Here is a 26,483-nt window from a genome sequence, read left to right on the forward strand (position 1 = left end):
GAGGGAAGAAGGTGGAAAGATAAAGGGGCCAGCAGGAGGGAGAAGGCCGGCATATTGGGCATTTCTCCAGGAAGAGATGACCTGGAACCTCTGTTCATTCCCAGTGACAGTCTGTGATCCTGTGGGAGCCAGGGCGGGAGGAAGACCCCAGGAAGCCTCCGCAGCCTCCATGCACCCACTGAACTGGGACTGGTGTACACAATCCACTGGCTTAACCTCAAACCCTCAACCCTGCCGGGGCTGGGACACAGCCACACAAGGTGAGTGCGGAAGGAAGCTGGGGGGCGAGGGGCGGGGGAGTGTCATTCTGTGTCCCACGCTGTGGACTCCGGCTCTCGGCCACCGCGGAGTCTCAGGTAGCCAGGCTTCTCAGGTACTGGAACCTCGGCGTTTTGGGTTTCCTCGCTGAGCTCTCCTCGCTCTCCTCCCCCCTCCCTACCCCCAGCTTCCCTCCTCGGGTCTCCCCCTGGGTCGCATGGAGTGGTGACTGAAAGGGAAGCCCCAGCAGCAGGGGACACAGACGCCTGGCCCTTTCCCAGACTCGCCTCGCTTTGCATACCTCGCAAGGTCAGAGAAAGACGGGCCCTAGGCTGCGCTCCGGGTTAGGCTGGAAGGTCGACTCCAGCTGACAAATCCCCAAAGGCGGGGTGGGGGAGGAGGAAGGGATCGGCCGCAATAGCGAAAAGCTGGAGAAGGGGCAGTCCAGAAAAGTCAGGGAAGCTGGGGAGGCGCCGGGCTCGGGGTCTGCGCGGCCCGGGCACCTTCCCTATCCTCCCACTCACCCTGTTCTCCCCTGCTCCGGACTCCGGGCGGGAGAGGCGGGAGGACCGCGCCCCGGAACCGGACACTAGACGTGGCACCCCGACGCAGACCCAGGTCCCGAGGGTCCCGGGAAAGGCGGAGGGCGACATTCTCCACCCCACCCCGGTCCCCTCAACACCCCGTCTCCTTTACCTGCGGCGGTGGCGGTGCGGCGGTCCAGCGAGGCCCGGAGAAATTTTCAGGCTCCACTCGGCCGGGCGGGGCGGTGTCTCAATCACTTAAAAGTTACAAAGTGAAACTCCGGCATCTCCCGCGCATGCGCACCTCCGCAGCTCTCCCAATTTGCAGCTTCGCCCGCGCTGGCTTCTGCCTCGCCGCCGCCTCCCGCGCCTGGGGCCCTGCGCCCCTCCGTGATCCTCCGCCCCGGCCTGGCGTCGGGGCCGCTGCTAGCCCTCGCAGCTCCTGCGGGCAAGCTGCAGGCCCCGGCCCTGCCCGCTCGTGTCCCGGAACCGAGGAGGGCACCGCCAGAGCTAATTCCCCTCCCCAGCCTCCGGGCGCGTCCCCCTTCCCGGGCACTTCGGGGAGCCCCGGGCCAAGCACAGGGTGGTCACGGGCAGGGCGTGTTCGGGGAGAATATCGGCAAACCTTCTTGATTATGCTGTTTTGCACCGAATTTCCTCCAACGGCCCGAAAGTTTGGAGGATGGGAAGTCTGGCCGGGCTCAGCCAGCGGTCACCGGACGCCCGCTGCGAAAGGCCACGGCTCCCCCACCGCTCTAAGGAGCCGGAGAGTGAAAACCCTGAGGGGTCCTATGTTTGGCCCCAAATGAGGTCGCAGTGTTTTCAGCGGTCCTCTGGAGCCAAAGCGAGTACTCCCCGTACCTGGGACACCGATCTAGTCCAGCTCGCTAAGCGCGGCGTATCTCCCCCAGCTGGGTCGCAAAGTGTTTCCTATGAGCCAGAGGCCTCTGCTACTGGACTGGAAGCTGCCCGAGGGCGCCGAGGTGTGTGCTGGCAAGACGCAGGTCAGGGTTCAGTGAGGACCGCACTCCCAGGGAAGCGGAAGAGCATCGCCTGCCAGCTGCAGCAAATTGCCATCCTCCCGCCTCGGTTTCCACACCTGCAACGCGAGGGGGTTGGGCCAAAGCTTCCTCTCAGCTCCTTTCTAGCGCTAAAACTCTGTAAATCCTCAACAGCCCTTCACTCCGCACCTGTACACTTTTGCAGGGTCTCTGAGCTCTCCTCCAGTTCTGGGCTTTCATCTTTCCTTGGGATGGGAAAATTTCCTCCCCTCCCTCCCACGAAGCCAGCACCAGCCTGTGGCTGTCTGCTGTGGGGTGGGGGTGGGGATGTCTCCAGTTTCCTCAACAGTCCTTCTCTGTCCCATCTGGCTTCCTCCTTCTCCCCCACCCCCAGCCGCTAGTCCTTTCCTGGAGCTGGTCCTTGGCGCCTGTGCTCAGCCAGCCTTTGCCCTTCCAGGACAAATTTTTAATTAACTGAAAAATTAATTTTAAAAAATTAAATCTTATATTCAGCCTATTAACATTTGCTCCCTTTATTTGCCCCGAAATCTAAAGGAGTGACCCATATTCTTGTAGTACTGATGATATTGGGGGTTTTTTAAATGATTTTTATTTTTTGCGTTATAGCTGGTTTACAGTGTTCTGTCAGTTTTCTACTGTACAGCAAACTGACCCAGTCACACATACATATATACATTTTTCTCACATTATCCTCCATCATGCTCCACCATAAGTGACTAGATCTAGTTCCCAGTGCTATACAGCAGGATCTCATTGCTTATCCACTCAACAGGCAATAGTTTGCATTAACACCAGCTGATGATTTTGGTCATAGTTTGCATCTATTAACCCCAGCTGATGATGATTTTAAATTTTGTGTCAAGTAGAATTGAAATAAAGCCCACTTGCTGTGCCAAAGTAAAAATAGCAACTATGACAGAAATTTTTTCGGTCTTGGTTCTTAAGACAGGCACACTAGAATCAATTCATTTCAAACCTCGTGTCCTGTATTACTTAACTGAGACTTTTTTTCAAACAAGTGGCCACACCTGTTGCATGTGAGATTTCCCGAGCCAGGGGTCAAGCCACAGCCACTACAGAAGCAACACCATGTAGTTAAGTTGTGAGCCATAAGGCAAGTCCCTAACTGAGACCTTGAACAAGTTTTTTTTTTTTTTTTTTTTTAGCTCTTTCCTTAAGTTTTCTTATCTGATTGACCTAATCCTGATAGAATTTTCTGTTTCCTCACAATTTGCAGGGTACTGGGTAAAACAGAGAAATACAGAATAAAATGGGTTTTCTTTACCTCTTGCAGAATTCTCTTAGTATCTGAGTTGGGATTGCACAGCCCATACTTGACCCTAGGTTTTAAGCCCAGAGTAGCAGCCCCATCTCCCACCCATAGCACCAAGCTCAGCCCAGAGCCAGTGACAGGACAGGGTAACAATGACAGACTGGGGTTTCTGCTCTTAGGTTACAAAATCTACACAGGTAAGTGCTTAGGATACAGTGCGCTGAATAATACAGGGCAGTCAAGAAGAACGAAGACTGGGTGGGGGCTAACCAGTGGCCAGAGAGTCTTGTTCCTGGGAAACAAATTAGGGGGTGAACTGACTGGTCAGAAGAGTCCAGTAGAAAGCCCAGAGTATGTGTCATTGGCAGCTCAATAACCCCCATCTCTCCTGGTGCCCTAGAACATTGCTGACACACACGGAAGCCAAGTCTCTCTATGGCTGCATGCTGTGCCTACGGCTCCAGCTTCCTTGGCACCAGCGCCCCATCCCAGGCACAGCTGCACTTCTTCACCCTCATGTTGGGCAGGCTGACCACCTGGGGCCTGGGCTTGCCGCCCTCCTGGATGCTGACGATCACGGGCAACGAGGTTGTCTCCGAGGCGATGCACTGGCGAGGCCCCAGAAATGGCCACCTGAAGGCCAGGGGCTCGGGGGGCTGCTGGCAGGTGCCCACACACTCATAGGCCAGGAAGCCCGGGGGCTCCAGGACCCAGTTCTCAGCCCATTTCATCCCCTGCAGGTCAATGTACATCTCCTGGCGGCAGCAGCGGGTGCCCTCGGTCACTGGCGCCTTCGGGTCACAATTTCCCTGAGCTCTGTGGGAGGCAAGGAGGGCCAGAGTCAGAGGTCGGCTGGGAGGGCAGAGGTCAGGGAGCCCAGGGTGGGGCTCAGTGGGGCATCTGGAGGGAGACCGATGACCCATCTCTCATAAAGGTCCAATGCTGGTTATTTGTGATAAAGACAGATAACTAGAAATAACTCCAAAATAAATAGAGCTAATATTATTCCTAATGTACTCCTAAGAGTGGAAGCAGAGATTTTATATATTCATGCATTCCCGTAGCTCCCTGAACCATTACCCCCTTCAAAGTAAGTTCAATTTCCCCATTTGTCTCATTATTCAGGTTCATTAGTTTGACCCGCAGTGCCTACCCGTAGTCCCTGAGGTCCAGGGTGTGCAGCTCCAGCTGCGGCTCCCCCTGCCCGCCGCCCGACGGCCCCTGCGAGGCGAAGCGGACCAGCCTGTGGGCGTCCGAGCCCCGCGGGCCCGGGGGCTCCCGCTGCACAGACACCTGCAGCAGCAGCGGCTGCCGGGGCCGGCGCAGCTGCTGCCAGAAGGTCACCGCCTCCGTCACGTCCAGGGCCTGCCAGCCGCTCTCGTGGATGGACACCAGCCTGCGACACCACAGCGAGACAGGCCCGCGCTGAGCGGTGGGGACCGCGACGGCTCGGGGCAGCCCCGAGAGCCCCTCTCCCACCCGCCCCGGGGCCGGGACCCTGCCGCCCCTCCCTCTCCCCGCTCCCTGCCTCCCGCCCCCGGCCAGGCCCCCTCCTCTTCCCTCCTAAACGCACCCCAGCCCCCAGCTCCCCACCTGGAGTCGATGAGGGAGGTGCGGTTGGAGCCGTCCTCGCGGATGTGCAGCCACTGGACGGTGACCCGGGCGCGGTCGCTGCGCGGGAAGAGCCGCTCGTGCCGGCGGAGCGCGGCCTTGGGGACCGGCTCCTGGAAGAGGCGCAGCACCGCCTGCACCAGCTCGCTGTGGGGCGGCAGCCGATGCTCCATGTCGAACACCAGCAGGTGCGTGGAGGCCTCGGACAGCAGGAACCTGCCAACCACCTCTGCGGACACGAGTGGGGGTCAGCGGGGCCCCTCTGGCTACCAGGGGAACTCTGAGGATGCAGGGCCTAGAGCCAGTGAGCAAGATTTGCCCCAGTAATGCCGCTTGGGGGAGAGGGGCATTAGAAGCTGGGAAACTGATGGTGCAGGACAGAAAGAGGGCATTTCCATTCTCAGAAACACTGTTAGGGGAGTTCCCATTGTGGCTCAGTAGGTTAAGGATCTGGCGTTGGTGTGGCTGTGGTATAGGCCGGCAGCTGCAGCTCCTATTCAACTCCTAGCCTGGAAACTTCCATATGCTGCAGGTGCTGCCCTAAGGGGGAAAAAAGGAAGAAAGAAACACTCTTAGGGCCAAGCCTGTCTCCAAAACCATCCTCTGGGGTTGGGGCTTGTTTACTGGCAGCCTCCACCCTCAGCCGGTAGGTGCAGCTTTGGAACACTGAGCAAGCACTGGGGCTTCAAGCGACGAGTAGAGACTGGCTGCCTTCATTGGGCAAAGGGGCCCCAGGGGGAAGGGAGGGCGGGGGGCAGAGGACCCACTGGTGGAACTCTATGGTCACCCGCTGGAACTGGCTTTTCCTAAGAAGCAGGGGCAGAGCCCTGAATTTACTTTCATTTCCCTGCCTGGTGAGGGGGCGCCCAGTGAAATGTCCCCAAAAGGAGGAAGAGGAGCCAGTGGCCTGTAAACAACCCCTGTGGGGCCACTGAGCCCTGAGGGAAATGGCCAGTGTGGGCCCAACCCCCTCCTCAGGGGCACCAGTCACGTGTCCCCAACACCTGAGGCTCCAGGTGACAACACTTGCCCCGACCAGTCAGCCACATGGCCAACATCCTCCCTTCTGAGGTGTTCAGGTCCCCAGGCACCCCACCTGGTCTGTCTCTGGGCGCCCAGGAGGTGAGCCTCAGCACCGGGGAGGTGAGAGAATGCAACAGATTCAGACCTGGTGCCTTACAAGTCTGGGAAGTGGTCTGAGCTCATTTGACCTCACTTCCAGAAACACAAACAGGCTCAGGGCTGTTGGGCAACTTGTCCAAAGGAAATCAGCAAGTGTCAGAGCTGGGAACTGAACCCAGAGGTGGTTTCGCTCAAAGGCAACCGTCTCTTTGTCCCCAGCACAAAGTCACCTCCACGGTGCGTCTTCTCCCGTCCCCCTTTTCCGCTGTGCTTTCCCACCCCATGAGGTCTGTCCGGCCTGGCACAGCTCCTCCTGGCCCTGAAGGGTGGCGCCCTCAGCCCAGGCAGAGACCAGGGCCCCAGCCCAGCCATCCTCATGGACCATGGTTCCCCCCACTGCTGCCGCCGCTGCCGCCACCCCCAACGCCCCCTGGGCCTGGAGCCCCCCCCCCAGCCTCCCAGAGCAGCCACATCCAGTCTCAGCCCTCCCCCTCCACGAGGACCAGGCTGCAGCAGGGAGGGAGGGCCTCACCTCGGAAGTTCTGGCTGAACCTCTTCCCCCGGGAGCGGGCCCCGTGGCTGCGCTGCAGCAGGGCCACGTACTGGGCCCTCACGTGGGCAGGGATGACCAGCCCGTCCACGTCGGCCTTGTCCAGGGCGGGCACCTCGCTGAGGTGCAGCTGCTGCAGCAGGCTGCCCAGGATCTGCTGCTCGGTCAGGGCCGCCCCGGGGCCGGCCAGGGGCAGTGCCCAGAGTGCCCAGCAGAGCCACAGGGCCCGCATGGTGCTGCTGGCGAGAAGGAGGGGCAGAGTGGACGTGGCCCCCGGAGGAGGCTCAGGAGGGTCCCAGCTGGAGTGCTGAGAGCCAGGCTGGGCCAGCTTTATAGGCGGCCCTGGGCTGGGCCTGGGTGGAGGGAGGGAGGGAAGGAGGGAGGGAGGTCACACCCCTCAGACCTCCTGGGAGCTCAGCAGCCAGACAGTTTCCCTGAGCCCCGAGGAGGGGGCTGTCTAGAAGGGCACAAAGGCCTGTCTGGACTGTGGACAGATGGCTATTTTTGTGGTCACAAGCCTCTGCCTTGGCTTTGGGTGCCTGCTCAGTTAAAAAGCTGTTTCCATGCTGTACAGCAAAGGCAACGATATCCAGCACTTGTCATAGAACATGATGGAAGATAATATGAGAAAAAGAATGTATATATATGTATGGCTGGGTCACTTTGCTGTACAGCTGAAATTGACAGGACATTGTAAATCAACTATAATAATAAAAATTTAGGCGTTCCCATTGTGACACAGCAGAAACGAATCCAACTAGGAACCATGAGGTTGCGGGTTCGATCCCTGGCCTTGCTCAGTGGGTTAAGGATCCTGCTTTGCTGTGGCTGTGGTATAGGCCAGCAGCTGTAGCTTTGATTTGGCCCCTAGCCTGGGAACCTCCCCATGCCGCAGAGCGGCCCTAAAAAGCCAAAAAAATAAAAATAAAAATTTAAAAAGCTCATTTCCCGAAGAAGAAGAAAGGATCTCATTCTCCACTAGATTCCCTGTCACCCGAGTCAAAATGCAAACTCCAGTCCCTGTTATGCAGACCGAATCCTCTTCCTTGCTACAGCTAAACTGCCCACTCAATGCCAGGGGATCTCTGGCTAAGGACCAATCCTGCCTGCTGAGATGGGCTTGGAGCCTGGGGCTCAAAGGGCTCCTGGGGCCTCTTGAGTTCCTGGGCTGTCCAAGGTTCAAACCCATTGACTTTCCCAGTGTTGGGGAGGGGGGGAGTCACTTCCTAGTCTAGGGAGCCTGGGATAACAGTACCAACGGGGTTTTGTCCCATAAGGAACCCTATCCTCTCCCTCTTCCTTGGCTGTTCCTGGATTCAAAGATCAGTGCTGGAAATAAACCATCCAGTACAGCCCCTCCTCCAATTTTTCAACCAGGAAAACCAAAGTTCAGAGAGGCAACATCCCCAGGCTCACAGTTAGCAGTGGATGCCTGCAGGAAGTCAGGTCTTCAGATTCCCAACCCAGAGTTCTTTCCACACCCTCAAGCTATTTCTAGCCTGAGTCCCATTGGACCCCGTGAAGCTCACCCTGTCAACTCAATCCAGGGGATCAGGGTTAGGTGGGAGTAGGGGGCACATCCCCCAATTTCCTGTGGCTTCCCCAAGTGGATTTGCACAGTTGAAGAGTTTGACCAGGGAAATAAAACATTTGGGCAATCCGCCAGGGGTGGGGCTGCCAGATAAAATACAGGACACAATTTGGGACAAACTTAAACTAACAAGATATTCATTGTTTTCCTGAAATTCAAATTTCACCTTTCACTGGACTTCCTATATTTTTATTTGCTCAATCTGGCAACCCTAGCCAGAGGCCAAAAGAAGGGAAAGATTGTGGATTGGGAGACTTTTGACAATGGACTGATTAGCCCTCTGGCGGGAGGGCAGCCTCCATCCTTTGTCATGCAGAAGAAGGAACCCATCCTCCCCCACTTCCACCTCCACCTTTGTCTGGCCCAACACCCCGTCAGGTCAGCTGGCTGGAGATGGTTAGGTGGCCCCTGAGCCACAGCTTCTATCTTGAGGGAGGAGAGGGGCCGTGGAAATCGGGAGGGAGTCCCTACCCCTGACTAAGGCCCAGAGCTGAGGGTACCGTAAGAGCAGTGGGTCAGCCATCTTGGGGTGTGGGCAGTAGACTGGCCCCCAGAGAGTCCTGGAGAGATGGATGATCAGGATGGAGGCAGGAGGGCAGGTAACGAGCCCAGCCAGGTGCCCACAACCACTCTCTTCCCCTAATGGGCTGGCATTTGACCTCAACCAGAGTACAGGCTGCCACCTGAGGGCCATGAGAAAATATGAGGTCAGAGGTCATCCTGCAGCCTCTGACCAGCTGGACCAGAGCCTGGGCTCAGCACCAAAGAGAACTGTGAGGTGGAGGAAGACTGGAGGCCAGGGGCATATTCACTTCTGGATCAGGGCCCTGAATCTGGGCATTTCCAGGGAGAAAGGGAACTCCTGTCCCTTCCCTGATCAGAGCAGGCACTGCTGTGCTGCTCCAGAAATGCCCCCAATGCTGCTCCTGGGCTGCCCCACCCCTGCACCCATCAGCCTCCCCGACCCCAGACCTGGGGGCCCATGTGGCTCCTTGGGGTCTCCAGACACACCCCCGAGGAGGCATTGGTCCCTCGCTGGCCTCCCCAAGCAGCTTGGCCTCAGTATCAGCAAGGCCGGCCCCTCCCTGGGGCCCCCTGGACTGAGGAGAGTCGGGGACACAGGAAGAAATAAGGACCCACGTTTCAGTTCACCCACACCTTCCTGGCAAGAGTGCCATACCCTAGCTCTGTGGCCTTCAGTGAGTTTTCCACCCCCTCTGATATGCGTCTCCTCTACAAAATGGGGGTTTTATATATATACTATAAAAAATAATATACAAATATTTAATTTATAAATAAAAATCATAAAATTATTTTTAATAATATATAAATAAAATTATATATATTATAAAATTATATATATTTTTCCCCCCCAAAGAACTTGTCATTAGGAGTTCCCTTTATGGCTCAGACACTAGCAATCCCTGCTCAGATCCCACGTTGCTGTGGCTGTGGTGTAGGCCGGCAGCTGTAGCTCCAATTAAACCCCTAGCCTGGGAACCTGAAAAAAAAGAAAAAAGGATTTGTCAGTGTTAGTGGAGATATCAGCCCTGCACACACAGTACGCGCTCAGTAAATGGTAGGGGCCTTTCTCACTGACGCTCACTTACAGTGTTTAACTTTTAAAAATTTTAAGGTAGCAAGCATTTCTGAATTACTTTACAGGTAATACACACAGTACAAAAGTCAAAAGATGTACAGGAAAAATGTCAGCCTCTCTGCCTTTGTTGCTCGCTCCGACTTCACCTGACTAACCTAGCCACGCCATTCCTGCCCCCTTTTCCAAATTGCCATTTCATCATTATAATACCATTCTTTTTCAGCTTCCACAGCATATGGAAGTTCCCAGGCCAGGGACTGAATCTGAGCCACAGCTGTGACCCACGCCACTGCTGCAGCAATGTCAGATCCTTAACCCACTGTGCTAGGTCAGGGATTGAACCAGTGCCTGCACAGAAACAAGCCAGATAATTAGCCCACTGTGCCATACTGGGAACTCCCTATAATACCATTTTATTAATGGTATAGTAAAAGGTCTCTCCCATCCCTAGTTCACAGCAATGCCAGATCCTTAACCCACTGAGAAAGGCCAGGGATTGAACCTGCCTCATGGATGCTAGTCAGATTTGTTAACCACTGGGCCATGATGGGAACTCCAGTTCCATTAATTCAAAGGGGCTTATTATGGGGAAATAACAACTAAAAAAAAAATCAGTCACTTAAAAATAAAATAAAATAAAATACAGAGTTCCCGTCATGGCTCAGTGGTTAACAAATCTGCCTAGGAACCATGAGGTTGAGGGTTCGATCCCTGGGCTTGCTCAGTGGGTTAAGGATCCAGTGTTGCCATGAGCTGTGGTATACGTTGCAGACGCGGCTTGGATCCCGCCGTTGCTGTGGCTATGGTGTGGACTGGTGGCTAGAGCTCTGATTTGACCCCTTGCCTGGGAACCTCCATATGCCAAGGCAGCAGCCCAAGAAATGGCAAAAAGACAAAAAATAAAATAAAATAAAATAAAATAAAATAAAATAAAATAAAATAAAATACAAAATGTATTAAAGCCTAAAAAAAGGGAGGGACTTACTGTTCTCTCTGACACTCTGACACGTTTCCTCTCTGAAGTCAGAATTTGTCTCACAGGAGTTCCCTGGTGGTTCAGTGGGTTAAGGATCTGGCTTTGTCACTGCTGTGGCTCAAGTTCAGTTTCTGGCTCAGGAACTTTCCCATGCTGAAGGTGAAACTGGGAAAAAAAACAAAAACAGATTCGCTGTCAGCCAAGCAGCAATTTGTGGAACAATTTTCTGATGACATTGGTATCTCATCTTGGCATGCTCTGGCTGCCATAACAAAATGTCATAGAAAGGAGGGGGGTGGGGATTAAACAGCAGAAATGTATTTCCTCATAGCCTGGAGGCTGGAAGTCCAAGATCAAGGTGCCAGCAAATTTGGTTCCTTCTGAATTGGAGCTGCAGCTGCCAGCCTACACTGCAGCTGCAGCAACTCAGGATTCGAGCCACGTCTATGACGTACATACACCACAGCTCACAGCAAGCCGGATCTTTAACCCACTGAGAGTGGGATCGAACCTGCATCCTCATGGGTACTAGTGGGGTTCCTGCTGAGTCACACTGGGAAGTCCTAGAGTCTTCTATATAGTACTGCTACATTCTTTTATTTTACTGCTACATAAAATGTCTTTGCAATGATGAACCATAATTTATGTAACCAGATCCCGAATCAATGTTCAAATGCCATTCCAATATATGCTATTATAATAATGTTGCAATAGCCTAGTATATATGACACATATACATGCATGAATGTATCTCTTGGATAAATGTCTACAAGTAGGTATACTGGGTTACAGCATATGTGTAATTTTCGTTTTGATAGATAATTAAATCAGCTTCTGGGTAGTTTCTATTTTTTTAATTGAAAATAGGATGTTTTAAGGAGTTCCTGTTGTGGTACAGCAGAAACAAACTCAAATAGCATCCATGAGAAGGCAGGTTCGATCCCTGGCCTCGCTCAGTGGGTTAAAGATCCAGCGCTGCTGTGAGCTATGGTGTAGATCACAGACACGGCTTGGATCTGGCTGTGGTGTAGGTCGGTAGCTGTAGCTCCAATTCGATCCCTAGCCTGGAAACTTCCATATGCCCCAGGTGCGGCCCTAAAAAGGAAAAAACAAAACAAAACAAAACAGGCAATGCTATAGTGTTTAGAGATGTATTCCTTTGCTTTCTCAGCAAAGAGAAAAATAGTTATTTGCTAACGATCATTTTGCTCCTTGTTTCTAATATTTACCTGTGATTTTTCTTTTCTTTTCTTTTTTTTTTGTCTTTTTGCCATTTCTTGGGCCGCTCCCACAGCATATGGAGATTCCCAAGCCAGGGGTCCAATTGGAGCTGTAGCCGCCAGCCTACGCCACAGCCACAGCAGCTCGGGATCCAAGCCACGTCTGCAACGTACAGCAGAGCTCATGGCAACACCGGATCCTTAACCCACTGAGCAAGCCCAGGGATCGAACCCTCAACCTCATGGTTCCTAGTCGGATTCATTAACCACTGAGCCACGACGGTAACTCCTACCTGTGATTTTTCTGTAGAGTCGCTCACATTGAGTATTTGCAGTCCTTGCATCCAAAGTGTGTAGGACATGCCTTCAGGCTGGCAGTGACTTTGACCTATCCATCTCCATAGTTTGGACTAGGAACATAGAGCATACATACAGTACCACTGCTCCCTTGCCCTCCGCCTGCCAGCGGCCCGAAGAGAGATGTCAGCCAGGAAAGCCGGCAAGGCCGTACTGCCTCCCGGCCATGATCTACCAAGAGCCAAGCAGGCTCTGGTGGGCAGCATCCCACTCCTCATGCACCACTGTCTTCCTGGCTGAGGGCAGGCCTGGCTCCTGGACCGTGAGTGACACTAGTTCTGCCCTGGTGGAGATTCTTTTTTTTTTTTTCTTTTTTGGCCACCCAGCAGCATAAGGAGTTCCTGGGCCAGGGATCAGATCCGAGCCATCGTTGCAACCTATGTCGCAGCTGCGGCAATGCTGGATACTTAACCCACTGTGCCGGGGCCAGGGATTGAACCTGCATCCCAGCGGTCCTAAGATGCTGCTGATCCCGTTGCACCACAGGAGGAAATTTTTCGTTCTTCCCCCTCCACTAGACCTTCTATTTAAAGTCCCAGGCTACCCTCCCTCTTAGCTCCTACTTTTCCAATGAACTCTTGCCATTTCCTCTGGAAAGAAATCTCCTGAAGGAACAAACTTGAGTTGTCCACTGATAAACCCCAGGAGTCGGCACGGTGACAGGCATCAGCAGGGCTCCATAAATATTGAGAAAAACCATGGTCTGCCTTGCCCTGCCTAACTCTAAACATTTGCTACCATTCCCTGAACCTACTTTCTCTTTACCCCCCCATCCAGAGCATGTGGAAGTTCCTGGGCCAGGGATCAAGCCTGTGCCACAGCAGTGGCAATGCCAGATACTTAACCCACTGGATCCAGGATAAACAGGGAACTCCTGGATCTGCAATTTATTTATTTATTTATTTATTTAGTCTTTTGGGGCCAAACCTTCGGCATATGGAGGTTCCCAGGCTAGGGGTCGAATCAGAGCTGTAGGTACTGGCCTACGCCACAGCCACAGCAACAAAGGATCTGAGCCACATCTATGACCTATACCACAGCTCACGGCAACACTGGATTCTTAACCCACTGAGAGAGGCCAGGGATCGAACCTACAACCTCGTGGTTCCTGGTCAGATGCGTTTCTGCTGCGCCACAGTGAGAACTCCTGCGATTTATTTACTTATTTACTTACTTATTTTTATTTTTTAGAGCCATAGCTTATGGCACTTCCCAGGCTAGGGGTCAAAACAAAGCTACAGCTTCTAGCCTATACCACAGCCACAGCAATCTAAGCCACATCTGTGACCTACACCACAGCTCACGGCAACAGCAGATCTTCAACTCACTGACCGAGGCCAGGTCTTGAACCTGAATCCTCTTGGATACTTAATTGAGTTTGTTACCACTGAGCCATGATGGGAATTCCCTGGATCTACAATTTAAAACTGTACCTCTTCCAACTGGAATCCCACTGTCCTGCACGGAACAGGACATGCTTCCACCAGGAACACATCAACGGTTCCGCTGCATCTGAAGATGTGACATCTACCTGGCCATTTCAGGCTCCTTTGCATTGAATCACCAGGTTAAGAAAGGAGCTACTCTCCTGGCCGGCACAACTGATCCCCACTGCCAAGGGGAGATTGGTGGCAGCTGCACAGTGGTGGCCAGGAAGACTGTGTCTGAGAGCCAGAGAATTCTCTGGGGACCCTCTTGGTACTTGCATATCCCCAACAGGACAGGTGAATTGAAAACTATGATGATGCAAAAAAAGGCAGCATGACTGAGGACTCAAATCTTTTGGGAATGACAGTTTGGGTGACTCCACAACCCACATGGCAGATGTTCTGGCTGAGGCCAAGGGAATATGGCGTGAGTTGGCGAAGACAGAAACTATAAATACTAATCATGGAGTTCCCGTCGTGGCGCAGTGGTTAAAGAATCCGCCTAGGAACCATGAGGTTGTGGGTTCAGTCCCTGGCCTTGCTCAGTGGGTTAAGGATCTGGCGTTGCCGTGAGCTGTGGTGTAGGTCGCAGACACAGCTCAGATCCCACGTTGCTGTGGCTCTGGTGTAGGCTGGTGGCTACAGCTCCAATTCAACCCCTAGCCTGGGAACCTCCATATGCTGCGGGAGCGGCTCTAGAAAAGGCGAAAAGGCAAAAAGACAAAACAAACAAAAAAATCACAACTTGGTGACAATTACAGAAATGGGACATGAGTCTGGGGTAGCTTTGCATAGCTTCTCTGTGCTTGTTCCATGCATGTGTTCATTCATATAATCATTTTGCCTTTAAAAAAAATTTTTTTTTGGTCTTTTTGTCTTTTAGGGCTGTACCCGTAGCATATGGATGTTCCCAGGCTAGGGGTTGAGTCAGAGCTGTAGGTACTGGCCTGCAACCACAGCCACAGCAACAAAGGATCTGAGCCGCATCTACGACCTACACCACAGCTCATGGCAATGCCAGATCCTTAACCCACTGAGCGAGGCCAGGGATCAAACCCTGGAGGCTAGTTGGGTCCATTAACCGCTGAGCCATGATGGGAACTCCCCTTTTTAAAAAGTTTTATACATGAGTTATTGAAGGTCAACTTTACAAGTTAGTAGGAAACAGAATTTTTTTTTTTTTGCTATTTCTTTGGGCCGCTCCCACAGCATATGGAGGTTCCCAGGCTAGGGGTTGAATAGGAGCTGTAGCCACTGACCTACGCCAGAGCCACAGCAACGCGGGATCCGAGCCGTGTCTGCAACCTACACCACAGCTCACGGCAACGCCGGATCCTTAACCCACTGAGCAAGGGCAGGGACCAAACCCGCAACCTCATGGTTCCTAGTCGGATTCGTTAACCACTGCGCCACGACGGGAACTCCCAGGAAACAGAATTTTTAGTGAGACTGTGACCAAAATTGAGGAGGAATTACTATCCTGAGGTGGATCCAGTAACTGTTGGGAGGAAGCAGAGAGAGACCTGCTTCACAGGGAGGAAGGATGGGCGGATCCTGTGAGGGAGAAACAGAGCCATGTTCTTGTTGTCGGCAGTCCTGACAACGTGGAGAAGGGAACACCCAGAAGCTGAGCACAGGGGTGGGCTCAATGAGTCAACGGTTTACTGCCCGGGTCAGGATGCCTCCTTCAATAGACGCTCTGTGATGAACACAGGGAAAGCATTTCCTTAGACATGAGCCCTTGGGAGAGGGCGCTGGAGGGACCCAGCATGGAGAAGAGGCTCCCCTGCCGTGGTCAGCCCGGGCTGAGGTCACCCGTGTGCGAGTCCACCCAACAAAAGGCTGCCCCGCCACAAGCCCAGAGCAAGCGCCCTCTGAGGCCTGGGAGCCTCGGTCTGGCAACCACTTTTCACAGCCCTCTCTCCCCAGCAGCCCACCATGGAGGCCTTGGACGAGGGCGCTCAGGCGGCAGGATCCAGGCCCTTGCTGAGTGGGATGCTGTGCCCTGACCTGCGGAGACTTCACAGCTACAGGGGCAGTGGCTTCTGGGAGGGGTGCTGCAGTGGGGGAGGGGTGTGTGCAGAGGGTGGGGAGAGCAGCCTGAAAGAGCAGTAACCCCAGGAAGGGAGCCTTCTATGCCCTCAGAGCCTCCTTTGCTGTGTTCTCTTATCGTTGCTTGTTCCTTTTAGATATTTTTACTTTTTTTTTTTTTGGTCTTTTTAGGGCTGTACCTGCAGCATATAGAGGTTCCCAGGCTAGGGGGTCGAATGGGAGCTACAGCTCCCAGCCTACACCACAGCCACAGCCATAGCCACACGGGATCAGAGCCAGATCTGCAACCTACACCACAGCTCATGGCAACACCGGATCCTTAACACACTCAGTGAGCCCCGGGATCGAACCCATGTCCTCATGGATTCTTAGCCCGCTGAGCCACAATAGGAACTCTTGCTTTCTTCGTTTTAGAACTTAAGGCTCCACCTGTCGATGAACATGTTTCCACTGGAGAAGACACCTAGAGAGCACGAGTTGAGGGTAAGCCCTTGATCCTCCGTGTCCCCAGTCTGTGGTCGGCCACACCGGGCACGCAGGCTTTGCGTCCCAAGGAGTAAAACTGAGTCCTCTGATGGTGGGGCGGTCACCTGCTGATCTCTGTCAATGGCAGCAAACTCTCTTCCAACTCCTCGACATCCCACACCTCCACAGCCCAGCGGCCGAGTCCAAACATGCCTCTCCAATTTTAAAGACAAGACTTTTCCAAGATTCAGAAAATCACACTTGTGATTGTAACACAGGTTTTCTTCCTCCCTTTGTTTCCTTCCTTCCTTCTTTCTCTCTCCCTCTCCATTTTTTTCTTTTTTTGTCTTTTTTTTTTTTTTAGGGCCACACCTTGGCATATGGAGGCTCCCAGGCTAGGGGTCTAATCAGAGCTGTAGCCGCTGGCCTATACCACAGCCACAGCAACTCGGGATCCGAGCTGTGTCTGCAACCTACACAACAGCTCACAGCAATGCCGGATGCTTAACCCAGTGAGTGAGACCAGTGATCGAACCCACAACCTCATGGTTCCTAGTCGGATTCATTTCCATTGAGCCATGACAGGAACTTCTTCTTTTCTTTCTTTTCTTTTCGAGGGTATTAGTACTCATCCCTTATTTCTCCCTCAAATAAAAAATGTCCCAAAAGAAAAACACCCACCTAAACTAGTCCCCTTTCCCCAAATCTTGCCCTGAAGAAATATCTTCTAGAAGTTCTTTGTCTCCATCTACGTGCTCCTTTTCCTGTCTCCCTTTCTCTTCAATTAATTAAGCAAAGATTTATCGATAAAAGAAAAGATTTATTGATAGTTTTGCCCCCTCTGTGTGTCCTGGGGACAGCTGAGGGGACAAAGGGGCAGCTGATACAAAAGGAAGCTTGAGTTCAGTGCAGGTGGCAGGGCAGTGGAGGGACAGAAAGGAGGGGGGAGCCTGAGACGCCCTAAATGCCCTATGTTGGGTGGTTCCGCAGCCTCCCCCACCTCAGCCCGGGGGTTGGGGGAGAGCCTGGGTCTCCCTTTACCTCACTCCCTGCCATCTCCCGACCCTGGGAGGAAGGCGTTTGTTGACTTTGCACATAGGAGGTTCAGAGCAGTTACGACCCTTGTCCAAGGTCGTGTAGATAGTGCACCAGCGCACTGAGGGGGCCGATCCTGGCCGGGGGACCTTGGGCAAGTTCACTGCCTTGCCTGCACCTAGCTTTCCTCACCTGTGAGAAGGGCCCTGATGATGTATATTCCATGAGCTCCTGGTGAGGGTTCAGTGAGGCCCCTAAGGCCCTGAGTAAACACTCAATCCAGACCAGCTACTGTTATCTGAACGCAAAGGTGTCCTTCCTGGCCCTCTTTGCAGAAGCCAGGCCTCTCCCTGCCTCCTCCATCCGACTGGCAGACAGCCATCAGAGGGAGGTGCACGGACCCTCCCAAGGCCCAGCAACTGAACTCGGGACTCAGCCTTGCCGGGACGATGTGGATGAACCGAAACATGGGTCCCTGTCCCCCACCCTTCTCAGCCCAGGAAGCCCCAGAGAAGGGCCGGCCCTGCTGATGCCGAGGCCCAGCTGCCCTGGGAGACAGAGAGGGCCCACTGCCCACCCAGGCGTATGTCTGGAGGCCCCAAGGAGGCTGGTGGTGCAGGGTTGGGGCAGCCCAGGGACAGTAACTGGGGCCAGGCCTCGGGGTGTCTCTGGGGCACCCAGGGTGATGTCCGGCCCTGGCTGGGGAGACCGGACCTCCCCTGGGGACCCCCAGATGCTGTGTTCTAACCAGAAGTGACCCTGCTCCTGGGCTCCAGCCTTCACTGATCTCAGTGTCCTCTGGTTTTGAGCCCAGGCCCAGGTCCAAAGCATCCCCACTGATGGAGCCCATGGCATGGCATGACCTCTGACCCATGTGCTTTTTTTGTTTGGTCTTGTCTTTTTAGGGCCACAGTTATGGCATATGGAAATTTCCAGGTTAGGAGCTGTAGCTGCCAGCCTACGCCAGAGCCACAGCAACATGGGATCTGAGCCACATCTGTGACCTACACCACAGCCCATGGCAACGCCGGATCCTTAACCCACTGAGCAAGGCCAGGGACTGAACCCGCATCCTCATGGATGCTAGTCAGGTTCTTTACCCACTGAGCCACAGTGGGAACTCCCCCTCATGCTTTCTCACGAGGCCTCACGGGCAGCCTGGACTCTAGTTGGCCTCAGATCCTGGCCTGTAGCAGGAAGGTGGTCATGGCTTCCAAGACCCATCTCTCCGCAGTGTCCTCAACCTCAGGCCCTTGGTCAATGGGGCTGAGTTTTCCTCCAACCTTCCCACTCCACTGGCCTCCTGTCCTCCAGGACAGCAGGTCTGGCTTAGGGTGACTTCACCTCTGGCCTTTGGGGAGGAACCAATCCTCAGAAGGCCAGACTCTCCCCAGACCCACAGCCAGAAGCCAGGCTCCTTCCTCTACATGACAAAGTGTGGGGGCGGCCTGTCCCCAGGGAGGCTAACAGCGCATTGTAATAGGGCTCCCAATCCACACCGGCTTTCTTCTGGCTGATTGACCAATTATTTTATTTCCCCAGCAAAACTCTTGAACCCATGTGGAATCCACATTGGGGAAAGGGGCCTGTGTTCGCAGAGGGATCACAGGTCTGGGGAATTTGCTGTGTCTGCCTCTGCTGATCGCCTGGTCAGGTCCACACTCCATCATTTTAACTCCCCCGAGTTAAGTGTCTCATTCTCCCTCTGACCCCGGGCCAGAAGGGCCCCAGGGGCTGGCCTGCAAACAGCCTGAGGTGATGGAGAGAATTTGCCTTTCCTCCTAAGTGATGCCATCTGGTCTCCGGGCTTCACTTGCCAGCTGTGCACAGACGGCTCTAGGTGCCCATCTCCAGCCTGACCACTCACTGGGTGCCAGAACCATACATCCAGCTGCCCTTCCTCCCTGCCTGCTCCCATCTGAGCAACGGCCCCACCCTCCACCCAGTTAGGCCTCCAGACCTAAGGGGAATTTTTTTTTTTTTTTCCCCAGGGTCGCTCCTGTACATGAAAGTTCCCAGACTAGGGTTCGAATCTGAGGTGTAGCTGCCGGCCTACACCACAGCCACAGCATCGCCAGTTCCGACCCCTGTCTGCGACCTACACCACAGCTTACGGCGACACTGGATCCATAATCCACTGAGCAAGGCCAGGGATCAAACCTGCATCCTCATGGATACTAGTCAGGTTCTTAACCCACTGAGCCACAACGGGAACTCCTGGCTAGTTCTTATCAGTCAGGACTTAGATCAGATGTCACCTCCTGGGAAGACTCTCTCTTTCCCATTCAGGGACGTCTGTACAATCTTCCTGTCTCCCAGGTACTCTCTCCCATCACCCTGCTTTCTTTTCTTCATGGCACTTAGTACTGTTGAAAGTTACTTTCTTCATCCATTTGTTTCACTGTTTACTGCCTGCTTCCACAGTAAATACAGATTCCATGAGCTCAGTGACTTTGTCCAGCCCGTTTACTGCTGTGTCCCTGTGCCAAGAACAAGGTCCAGCCCTCGTGGTAGGTACTCCATCAATACTTGTTGAATGAATGAATGATTTTAAAAGTGGGAGTTTGGAGAGTTCCTGCTGTAGCACAATGGGTTAAGAATCCAGGAGTTACCGTCGTGGCGCAGTGGTTAACGAACCCAACTAGGAACCATGTGGTTGCGGGTTCAGTCCCTGCCCTTGCTCAGTGGGTTAACGATCCGGCGTTGCCGTGAGCTGTGGTGTAGGTTGCAGACACGGCTCGGGTCCGGCGTTGCTGTGGCTCTGGCGTAGGCCGGTGGCTACAGCTCCGATTCAACCCCTGGCCTGGGAACCTCCATATGCCTCAGGAGCGGCCCAAGAAATAGCAATAACAACAACAAAAGACAAAAAAAAAAAAAAAAAAAAAAAAAGAATCTACCTGCAGAGTTCCTGTGGTGGCTCAGTGGGTTAAGAATCTGACTAGTATTCATGAGGAATGAGGATTTGATTCCTGGCCTCGCTCAATGGGTTAAGGATCCAGCGTTGCCAAAAGCTGCGGCATAAATTGCAAATGCTGGCGTTGCTGTGGCTGTGGTGTTAAGTTGGCAGCTGCCTCTCTGATTCCACCCCTAGCCCAGGAACTTCCATATGTCTCAGGTGTAGACACTGGAAAGAAAAAAAAAAAAAAAAAAGAATCCAACTGCAGAGGCACATGTTCAATTCCTGGCTGTTCAGAGTGGGTTAAAGAATCTGGCATTGGTTGTTCCCCTCGTGGTGCAGTGGAAACTAATCTGACTAGGAACCATGAGGTTGCAGGTTCGATCCCTGGCATCTCTTGGGGTTAAGGATCTGGCGTTGCTATGAGCTGTGCTATAGTTTGCAGATGAGGCTCAGATCTGGCTTTGCTATGGCTGTGGTGTAGGCCAGCGGCTACAGTTCTGATTTGACCCCTAACCTGGGAACCCCCATATGCTGCGGGTGTGGCCCTAAAAAGACAAAAGACAAAAAAAAAAAAAAAAAAAAAAAAGAATATGGCGTTGCTGCAGCTGCAGCTCAGATCCAATCCCTCAACCAGGAACTTTCATATGCCACAAGGGTGGACAGAAATTTTTTTTTTTTTTTTTGGTCTTTTCTAGGGCCACTCTCGTGGCATATGGAGGTTCCCAGGCTAAGTGTCCAATCAGAGCTGTCGCCGCCGGCCTACACCAGAGCCACAGCAATGCGGGATCCAAGCCACATCTGCAACCTACACCACCACTCATGGCAACGCCGGATCCTTGACCCACTGAGTGAGGCCAGGGATCGAACCCGAAACCTCATGGTTCCTAGTCAGATTCGTTTCCGCTGACCACGACGGGAACTCCTAGATCTCAATTTTTTGTAAACGACCACGATAACCTAGATTTGCCTTGCATCTCCAAAACACTGGAGGGGAGAACAGGGGTGAATTGGGCTTCTCCCTGGACAAACCGCCTGCAAAGGCCTCTGGCATAAGATGCTGCTGGACCCCCGCCAAGGACAGTCTCCCCAGGACCAGGAAGGACTAACATCTCCCCAGTGGCTTCCTACTGGGAGTGCCAGGCCCACGCCCGGGGGCAGGACTGTTCTCAGGCACCAAGCCCAGGTGCTTAAGGGGAAGTTTCTTCCCTGGTCCAGGGCTCAGGTCCAGCAAGGAGCGGGGTGCTGGCTTCATACAGTGACCCAGTGGGGTTTCGTGTTGCAGAGCTGGTGCAGCACCTGCAGGATGCGACTTGGTGAGGAGGTGGGCTGGACTTCATCTACTCAGGCAAATAACCTTTTTTTTTTTTTTTTTTTTTTTTTTTTAGAGCCGTACCCGTGGCGTATGCAAGTTCCAAGGCTAGGAGTCGAATCGGAGCTACAGCTGCCGGCCTGCACCATACCCACAGCCACAGCTGTATCCGAGCTACATTTGTGTTGTACACCACAGCTCACAGCAACACCGGATCCTTAACCCACTGATCGAGACCAGGGATCAAATCTACGTCCTCGTGGATACTAGTCATGTTCTTAACCCGCTGAGCCACAACAAGAACTCCAAATAAGCTCCTAAGTGTTCTGTCTCCCTGGGACCAAGAAGGGCTTTGGCCATCCAGGAACTCCCAGAGACCCCTATGCCTGCCCCCCAGGCATCTCCTGACAGGAGGGGTGCCTGGCCTGGTGTGGCCCCAGAGAGCTTGCAGAGGCCACAACAGTGGGGGCTGGGGACAGGGCATGGCACGCAGAGGTGCTCAGGCAGACCCCAGGGGCAGGAGTCTGGAGACCTGGCTTTGGCCTGGCTCTGTCTCCAGCTCATGACAGAGACACTTCTGGACCCTGGGCCTAAGGGATAGAAAGCCTGGAGTTTCAAAAACAAGGGTCTGGAGTTCTTTCTGTGGTGCAACAGGATTGGCAGTGTCTCTGCAGCCAGCTTCTTTAACCCACTGTGTGGGGCCAGGACACAGGTTTGATACCAGGCCCAGCACAGTGGGTTAAAGGAGCCAGCGTTGCCATAGCTACGATGTAAGTTGCAACTGCAGCTGGGATCTGATCCCTGGCCCAGGATCTCCATGCACTGCACCCAGCCCCCAACCCTGCTCACCAAGGCCAAAAAACAAAGAAGAAAAAGTATCTGTTCCCATCCTTTGGAGCAAGAAAGCTGCACAATGCACAGAGACCTGAGGACCAAGCTCCTATTAGCCAGGAGAAGGGTCCTTCCCTTCTAAGGCAAGGCCCCATGTTCCCACCCTTCCCTGGACCCCAAGGCGCAGACCAGGCAGGAGTGGCTCCATTAATTGACGCTCAGAAGGAATAAGGACAGGCAGGTGGGGAGCATGGGGACAAGACTGGGTCGGTCTGAGAAGCCAGGGGGAGATCCAGAGGCCACAGCCAGGAAGCTGCTGGTGGTCAGGTGTGTGGGGCCTTGACAGTGGAAGGGACCAGTGGGAGAGGAGAGCTGGCCAGGCGCTTTCCTGGAAAGACAAAGGCTGGGCTGAGCGCAGGCGCCAAGGACCAGCTCCGGGAAAGGACTAGTGGCTGGGGGTGGGGGAGAAGGAGGAAGCCAGATGGGACAGAGAAGGACTGTTGAGGAAACTGGAGACATCCCCACCCCCACCCCACAGCAGACAGCCACAGGCTGGTGCTGGCCTCGTGGGAGGGAGGGGAGGAAATTTTCCCATCCCAAGAAAAGATGAAAGCCCAGAACTGGAGGAGAGCTCAGAGACCCTGCAAAAGTGTACAGGTGTGGAGTGAAGGGCTGTTGAGGATGTAGTTTTTTGTTTTTTGGGTTTTTTTTGTCTTTTTGCCTTTTCCAGGGCTGCACCCGTGGCATATGGAGGTTCCCTGGCTAGGGGTCAAATTAGAGCTCCAGCTGCCGGCCTACAGCCACAGCCACAGCCACGCGGGATCTGAGCCACATCTGCAAACTGCACCACAGCTCATGGCAACGCCAGATCCTTAACCCATTGAGCAAGGCCAGGGATCGAACCCGAAACTTCATAGTTCCTAGTCGGATTCGTTAGCCACTGAGCCACGACGGGAACTCTAAGGATATAGATTTTTAGTGCTGGAAGGGACTTGAAGCTTTGGTACATGCCCCAATTCACAGATGGGGAAACTGAGGCCTGCTGAGGCTGCCCCCCCCCCCTTTATTTGCTTTTTAGGGCCACTGGTGCAGCACATGGAGTTTCCCAGGCTAGGGGTTGATCAGGGCTACAGCTGCCAGCCTAAGCCAGAGCCACAGCAACGCCAGATCTGAGCCGTGTCTTTGACCTACACAGCTCACGGCCATGCCAGATCCTTAACCTACTGAGCGAGGCCAGGGATCAAACCCACAACCTCATGGTTCCCAGTTGGATTCGTTTCCACTGCACCACCATGGGAAATCCGAGGCCGCCCTTCTTGATGGCGCGGAGTCAGGCTGGAGTGAGATGTTCAAGGTCACAGGATCCCCTACAGCTCCAAGCTCCAGGCCCCACTTAGCCCCTCCCCCTCTGCCCCCAGCCCCTGCCCACAAGTTGCAGGCAGGAGGTCCCAAGGCTTTCCTTCAGGGGAACAAAACTCAAATTAAAAAGCTGACTATTTCTGGCTCAGTCTGGGAGGGTCTGCTGCGTGGCTCTGTAATTACAAACGGCATAAATGTAAAGCCAGGAGGGAGCTGGGCGGCACGGCTGCTGTGGGATCAGCCTCTGGATCCCACACGGGGCTTCAGCTCCAGCCCAGGATGCAGGCTCTACCTTGAATCAAAGCGCCAGCCCGCTGTGCCCGAAGGCACCTGTTTGTGGGTCAGTGGTGACAAAGGCAGGCCGGGGCTGGCCTTCGTGGCTTAAACTCTAACCGAGAAAGCCTGCAAGCTACGTGATCTGGGGCAGCCCAGAACCTAGTGAGGAATTTGACCTGCATCAGCTTCTCGCCCTTCCAGAGACTGGTTCTAGACCATGGCCGTCTCCTCTAGTTCGGAGTCCTCCAAGGTGTGTCTCTGTTTTATTTTGACCCCGTTTTGTTTTCCATAAGAAGATTCTGAGTTCAGTGTCAGCAGTAACTGAGTAAAATAGTAGAAGCATCCCCTGTGTGTGTGTGTACAGTCCCCTCCCTGACTACAAGCTGCGCATGGGCTGGACCGCAGGCTCTGCTGCCCACAGAGCACTCGTGGTGGTCCCAGGACATGTTCTGTTTGCATTTTAATGGGAAGGACCGGCGCCCCTGAGGCCCCCCCCAGAAGGTTTCCAATAACAGGGCCAGGGTCCCTGGGGTTTCTCCACAGCAGCTTCCCTTGCTTTCCGGCTGACTGTCCAGCCCTCTCCCCCAGCACACTCTCCCCCTGACCCCCGCCAAGTGACATTCCCTGGGCCCTCTGTCCACCTCCAGACCCAGGAGTGCCTGTGGCCCAGGTGTCACTCCTTAGCCCACTTTTGCTCTCTGCCACATCCATATGGAAAACTCTCATCTTTTTTTTTGTTTGTCTTTTTAGTGCTGCACCCATGGCATATGGAGGTTCCCAGGCTAGGGGTGGAATCCGAGCTGTAGCTGCTGGCCTACACCACAGCTCAAGGCAATGCCAGATCCTTAACCCACTTAGTGAGGCCAGGGATCAAACCCGCATCGTCATGGATACCAGTTGGGTTCATTACTGCTCAGCCACAACAGGAACTTCTCCCCTTACCTTTCAAGATCCATCTCCAAGATTCTTCCTTCACCAAAGCTTCCCAAATACCTCCTCTCCTCCCAGGGCACTTTACAGCCTCCATCAGAGCATTTATCACCTTGCAGTATGTAGTTTGCAGCCATGTCTTCAGTACCTATTTTCCCCAGCAGATCAGGAAGGCCATCCGGGGAGGAAGAGGCCAGGTCTGGTTGCACTGGCTGCTCCAGGGCCGGGCGCACAGCGATGCTTCCTACATGCAGGCTGAGTAAGTGACTGCTGGAGTCTGGAGACGATGGAGGGTGTGTCTTTTACTGCCTCCCCGCTAATCCTCACACAGCTGCAGAAGCATGAGGTTACGGGAAAGCCAGCCTGGCTCCCTGCCCAGAATGTCTCAGAATACCAACACCAAGCCACGGAGAGTCCTGGTGCGTGAATAATCGGCATTTCGTGTGCCCACAGTAAGTTCCGACTGAATACGTACCGTCTGGTAATCAGGCAGATATTCTTCTCCAGGCTTCATCTTTCTGACCTGTCTCCTTAGGGTACCCAGGACTGTGGCCACAGTCAGCTCAATTCAACAACCATTTATCAAGTTCATGGGGCAGGGCTGGGCAGGGGCTCCCACACCAGCTGAGACTTGGAATCTCTGATTCCAAGGTTTTTGTGGGACATGAGGATCTGCCCTAGAGAAGAAGAAAATACAGAGAGGAGGCCTTCCCAGGGGAGGAAACGGGGGGAGCAAGTGCACTGGAGGGGGTGCACGTGGGTTAAGGGCAGGCCTGGGGTCCACATTTTGGAGTCAAGGGTAAGTGGAAATAGAATTCAGTAAATGCTAGTTTCCTCTACATTTCCCTTGGTTAAAAAAGGCAGGTAGCCAACTGGTTTGAGAACCAGGTCTGGGGCCAGTGGTGCCCAGAGAACAGGAACCCTGGGCAGGCCCAGGCCAGAGCCTGATTCTGGCTCCACCAGGCCCTGGTTCTGGGACCTGTCCTCCTGCCAAACTTCTCTGAGCTTCAGATGCCTCATGATTGTACTAAAAACAACCACCACCTCCATCATTAGTGCTCACCTCCTGCCAGACACCCAGCCCAGCCTTTTATCTCATTTAATCAGCATCTCGACTCTTCCAGGTGGGGACTGTTATCATCCTTATGCAGCAGATTAAGTTCCTGGAGGGTAAGGAACTTGCCCAAGGTCACAGGGCTACTACGGGATCACTCAAGGCCTCTTTTTTCTCCCCAGTTTTATTGAGATAGAATTGAGACACCATGAAATGATTTCCACAATAGGTAATCCATCATCTCACATAGATATTAAAGATAGTAAAAAAAAAATAGGGAAAGAATTTTTTGCCTTGTGATATGAACTCTTAGGATTTACTCTTTTTAAAATATTTTTATTGGAGTTTCCTTTGCGACACAGCGGAATCGAATCTGACTAGGAACCATGAGGTTGCGGGGTCGATCCCTGGCCTTGCTCAGGGGTTAAGGATCCAGCGTTGCCGTGAGCTGTGGTGTAAGTCGCAGACATGGCTCGGATCTGGCATTGCTGTGGCTCTGGCATATATATAAATATATATTTTTATTGAAGTATAGTTGATTTACAATGTTGTATTAATTTCTGTTGTAAAGCATTCAGTTATACGTATATATTATTTTCATATTCTTTTCCATTATTGTTTATCACAGGATATTGATTATACTATACTATAGCTTTGGGAATAGGGCTTTGTTGTGTATCCATCCTATATATAACAGCTTGCCTCTGCTAATCCCAATCTCCCAATTCTTCCCTCCCTAGGA

General features: G+C 53.4%; 2 protein-coding genes and 1 long non-coding RNA gene across 24 annotated transcripts in view; 1 reads left to right on the top strand and 2 right to left on the bottom strand.

The window, feature by feature from the left end:
* The window catches only part of TMEM63A (transmembrane protein 63A), a 39,700-nt gene extending 38,620 nt beyond the window's left edge, over positions 1-1,080 (bottom strand). For 10 of the 20 annotated variants that reach the window (XR_014817109.1, XM_084978808.1, XM_005653777.4 and 7 more), the window contains exon 1: positions 955-1,038. The gene's annotated coding sequence lies outside the window, so the exon portion shown is untranslated. 20 annotated transcript variants of the gene reach the window in all.
* On the top strand, positions 294-2,298 carry LOC146398827 (uncharacterized). The gene is made up of 2 exons (XR_014817465.1): positions 294-373; positions 1,694-2,298. It is a non-coding gene; the product is annotated as an uncharacterized LOC146398827 (long non-coding RNA).
* Positions 2,299-2,359: 61 nt separating this feature from the next.
* LOC100524517 (left-right determination factor 2) lies at positions 2,360-24,956 on the bottom strand. 3 transcript variants are annotated; one of them, XM_084979245.1, is made up of 5 exons: positions 24,700-24,956; positions 10,537-10,692; positions 4,671-4,917; positions 4,231-4,473; positions 2,360-3,893 (listed from the first exon to the last, which is right to left on the bottom strand). In XM_084979245.1, exons 3-5 carry the CDS (start codon positions 4,859-4,861, stop codon positions 3,530-3,532), a joined length of 798 nt encoding a protein of 265 aa, XP_084835371.1. In that variant the 5' UTR covers positions 4,862-4,917; positions 10,537-10,692; positions 24,700-24,956; the 3' UTR covers positions 2,360-3,529. The 3 variants fall into 3 exon arrangements, with proteins under 3 accessions (XP_084835371.1, XP_003130589.3, XP_084835370.1); XM_003130541.5 differs by lacking the exons at positions 10,537-10,692; positions 24,700-24,956 and adding an exon at positions 6,343-6,666; XM_084979244.1 differs by lacking the exon at positions 10,537-10,692 and having other exon boundaries at positions 3,080-3,893.
* Positions 24,957-26,483: the final 1,527 nt, after the last annotated feature.

This window comes from Sus scrofa, chromosome 10 (assembly GCF_054392235.1).
Source record: "Sus scrofa isolate SSC_HxYL_T2T_F1_AM1 chromosome 10, Sscrofa_HxYL_maternal_Yorkshire_Landrace_v2.0, whole genome shotgun sequence".
Classification (NCBI taxonomy): Eukaryota; Metazoa; Chordata; class Mammalia; order Artiodactyla; family Suidae; genus Sus; species Sus scrofa.

Coding starts and splice junctions, on each gene's coding strand:
- LOC100524517 (XM_003130541.5), bottom strand. CDS start 6,592: ATGCGGGCCCTGTGGCTCTGCTGGGCACTCTGGGCACTGCCCCTGGCC. Junction 4,918..6,342: donor GTTCAGCCAGAACTTCCGAG/GTGAGGCCCTCC, acceptor TCGTGTCCGCAG/AGGTGGTTGGCAGGTTCCTG. Junction 3,894..4,230: donor CTGGACCTCAGGGACTACGG/GTAGGCACTGCG, acceptor TGCCTCCCACAG/AGCTCAGGGAAATTGTGACC.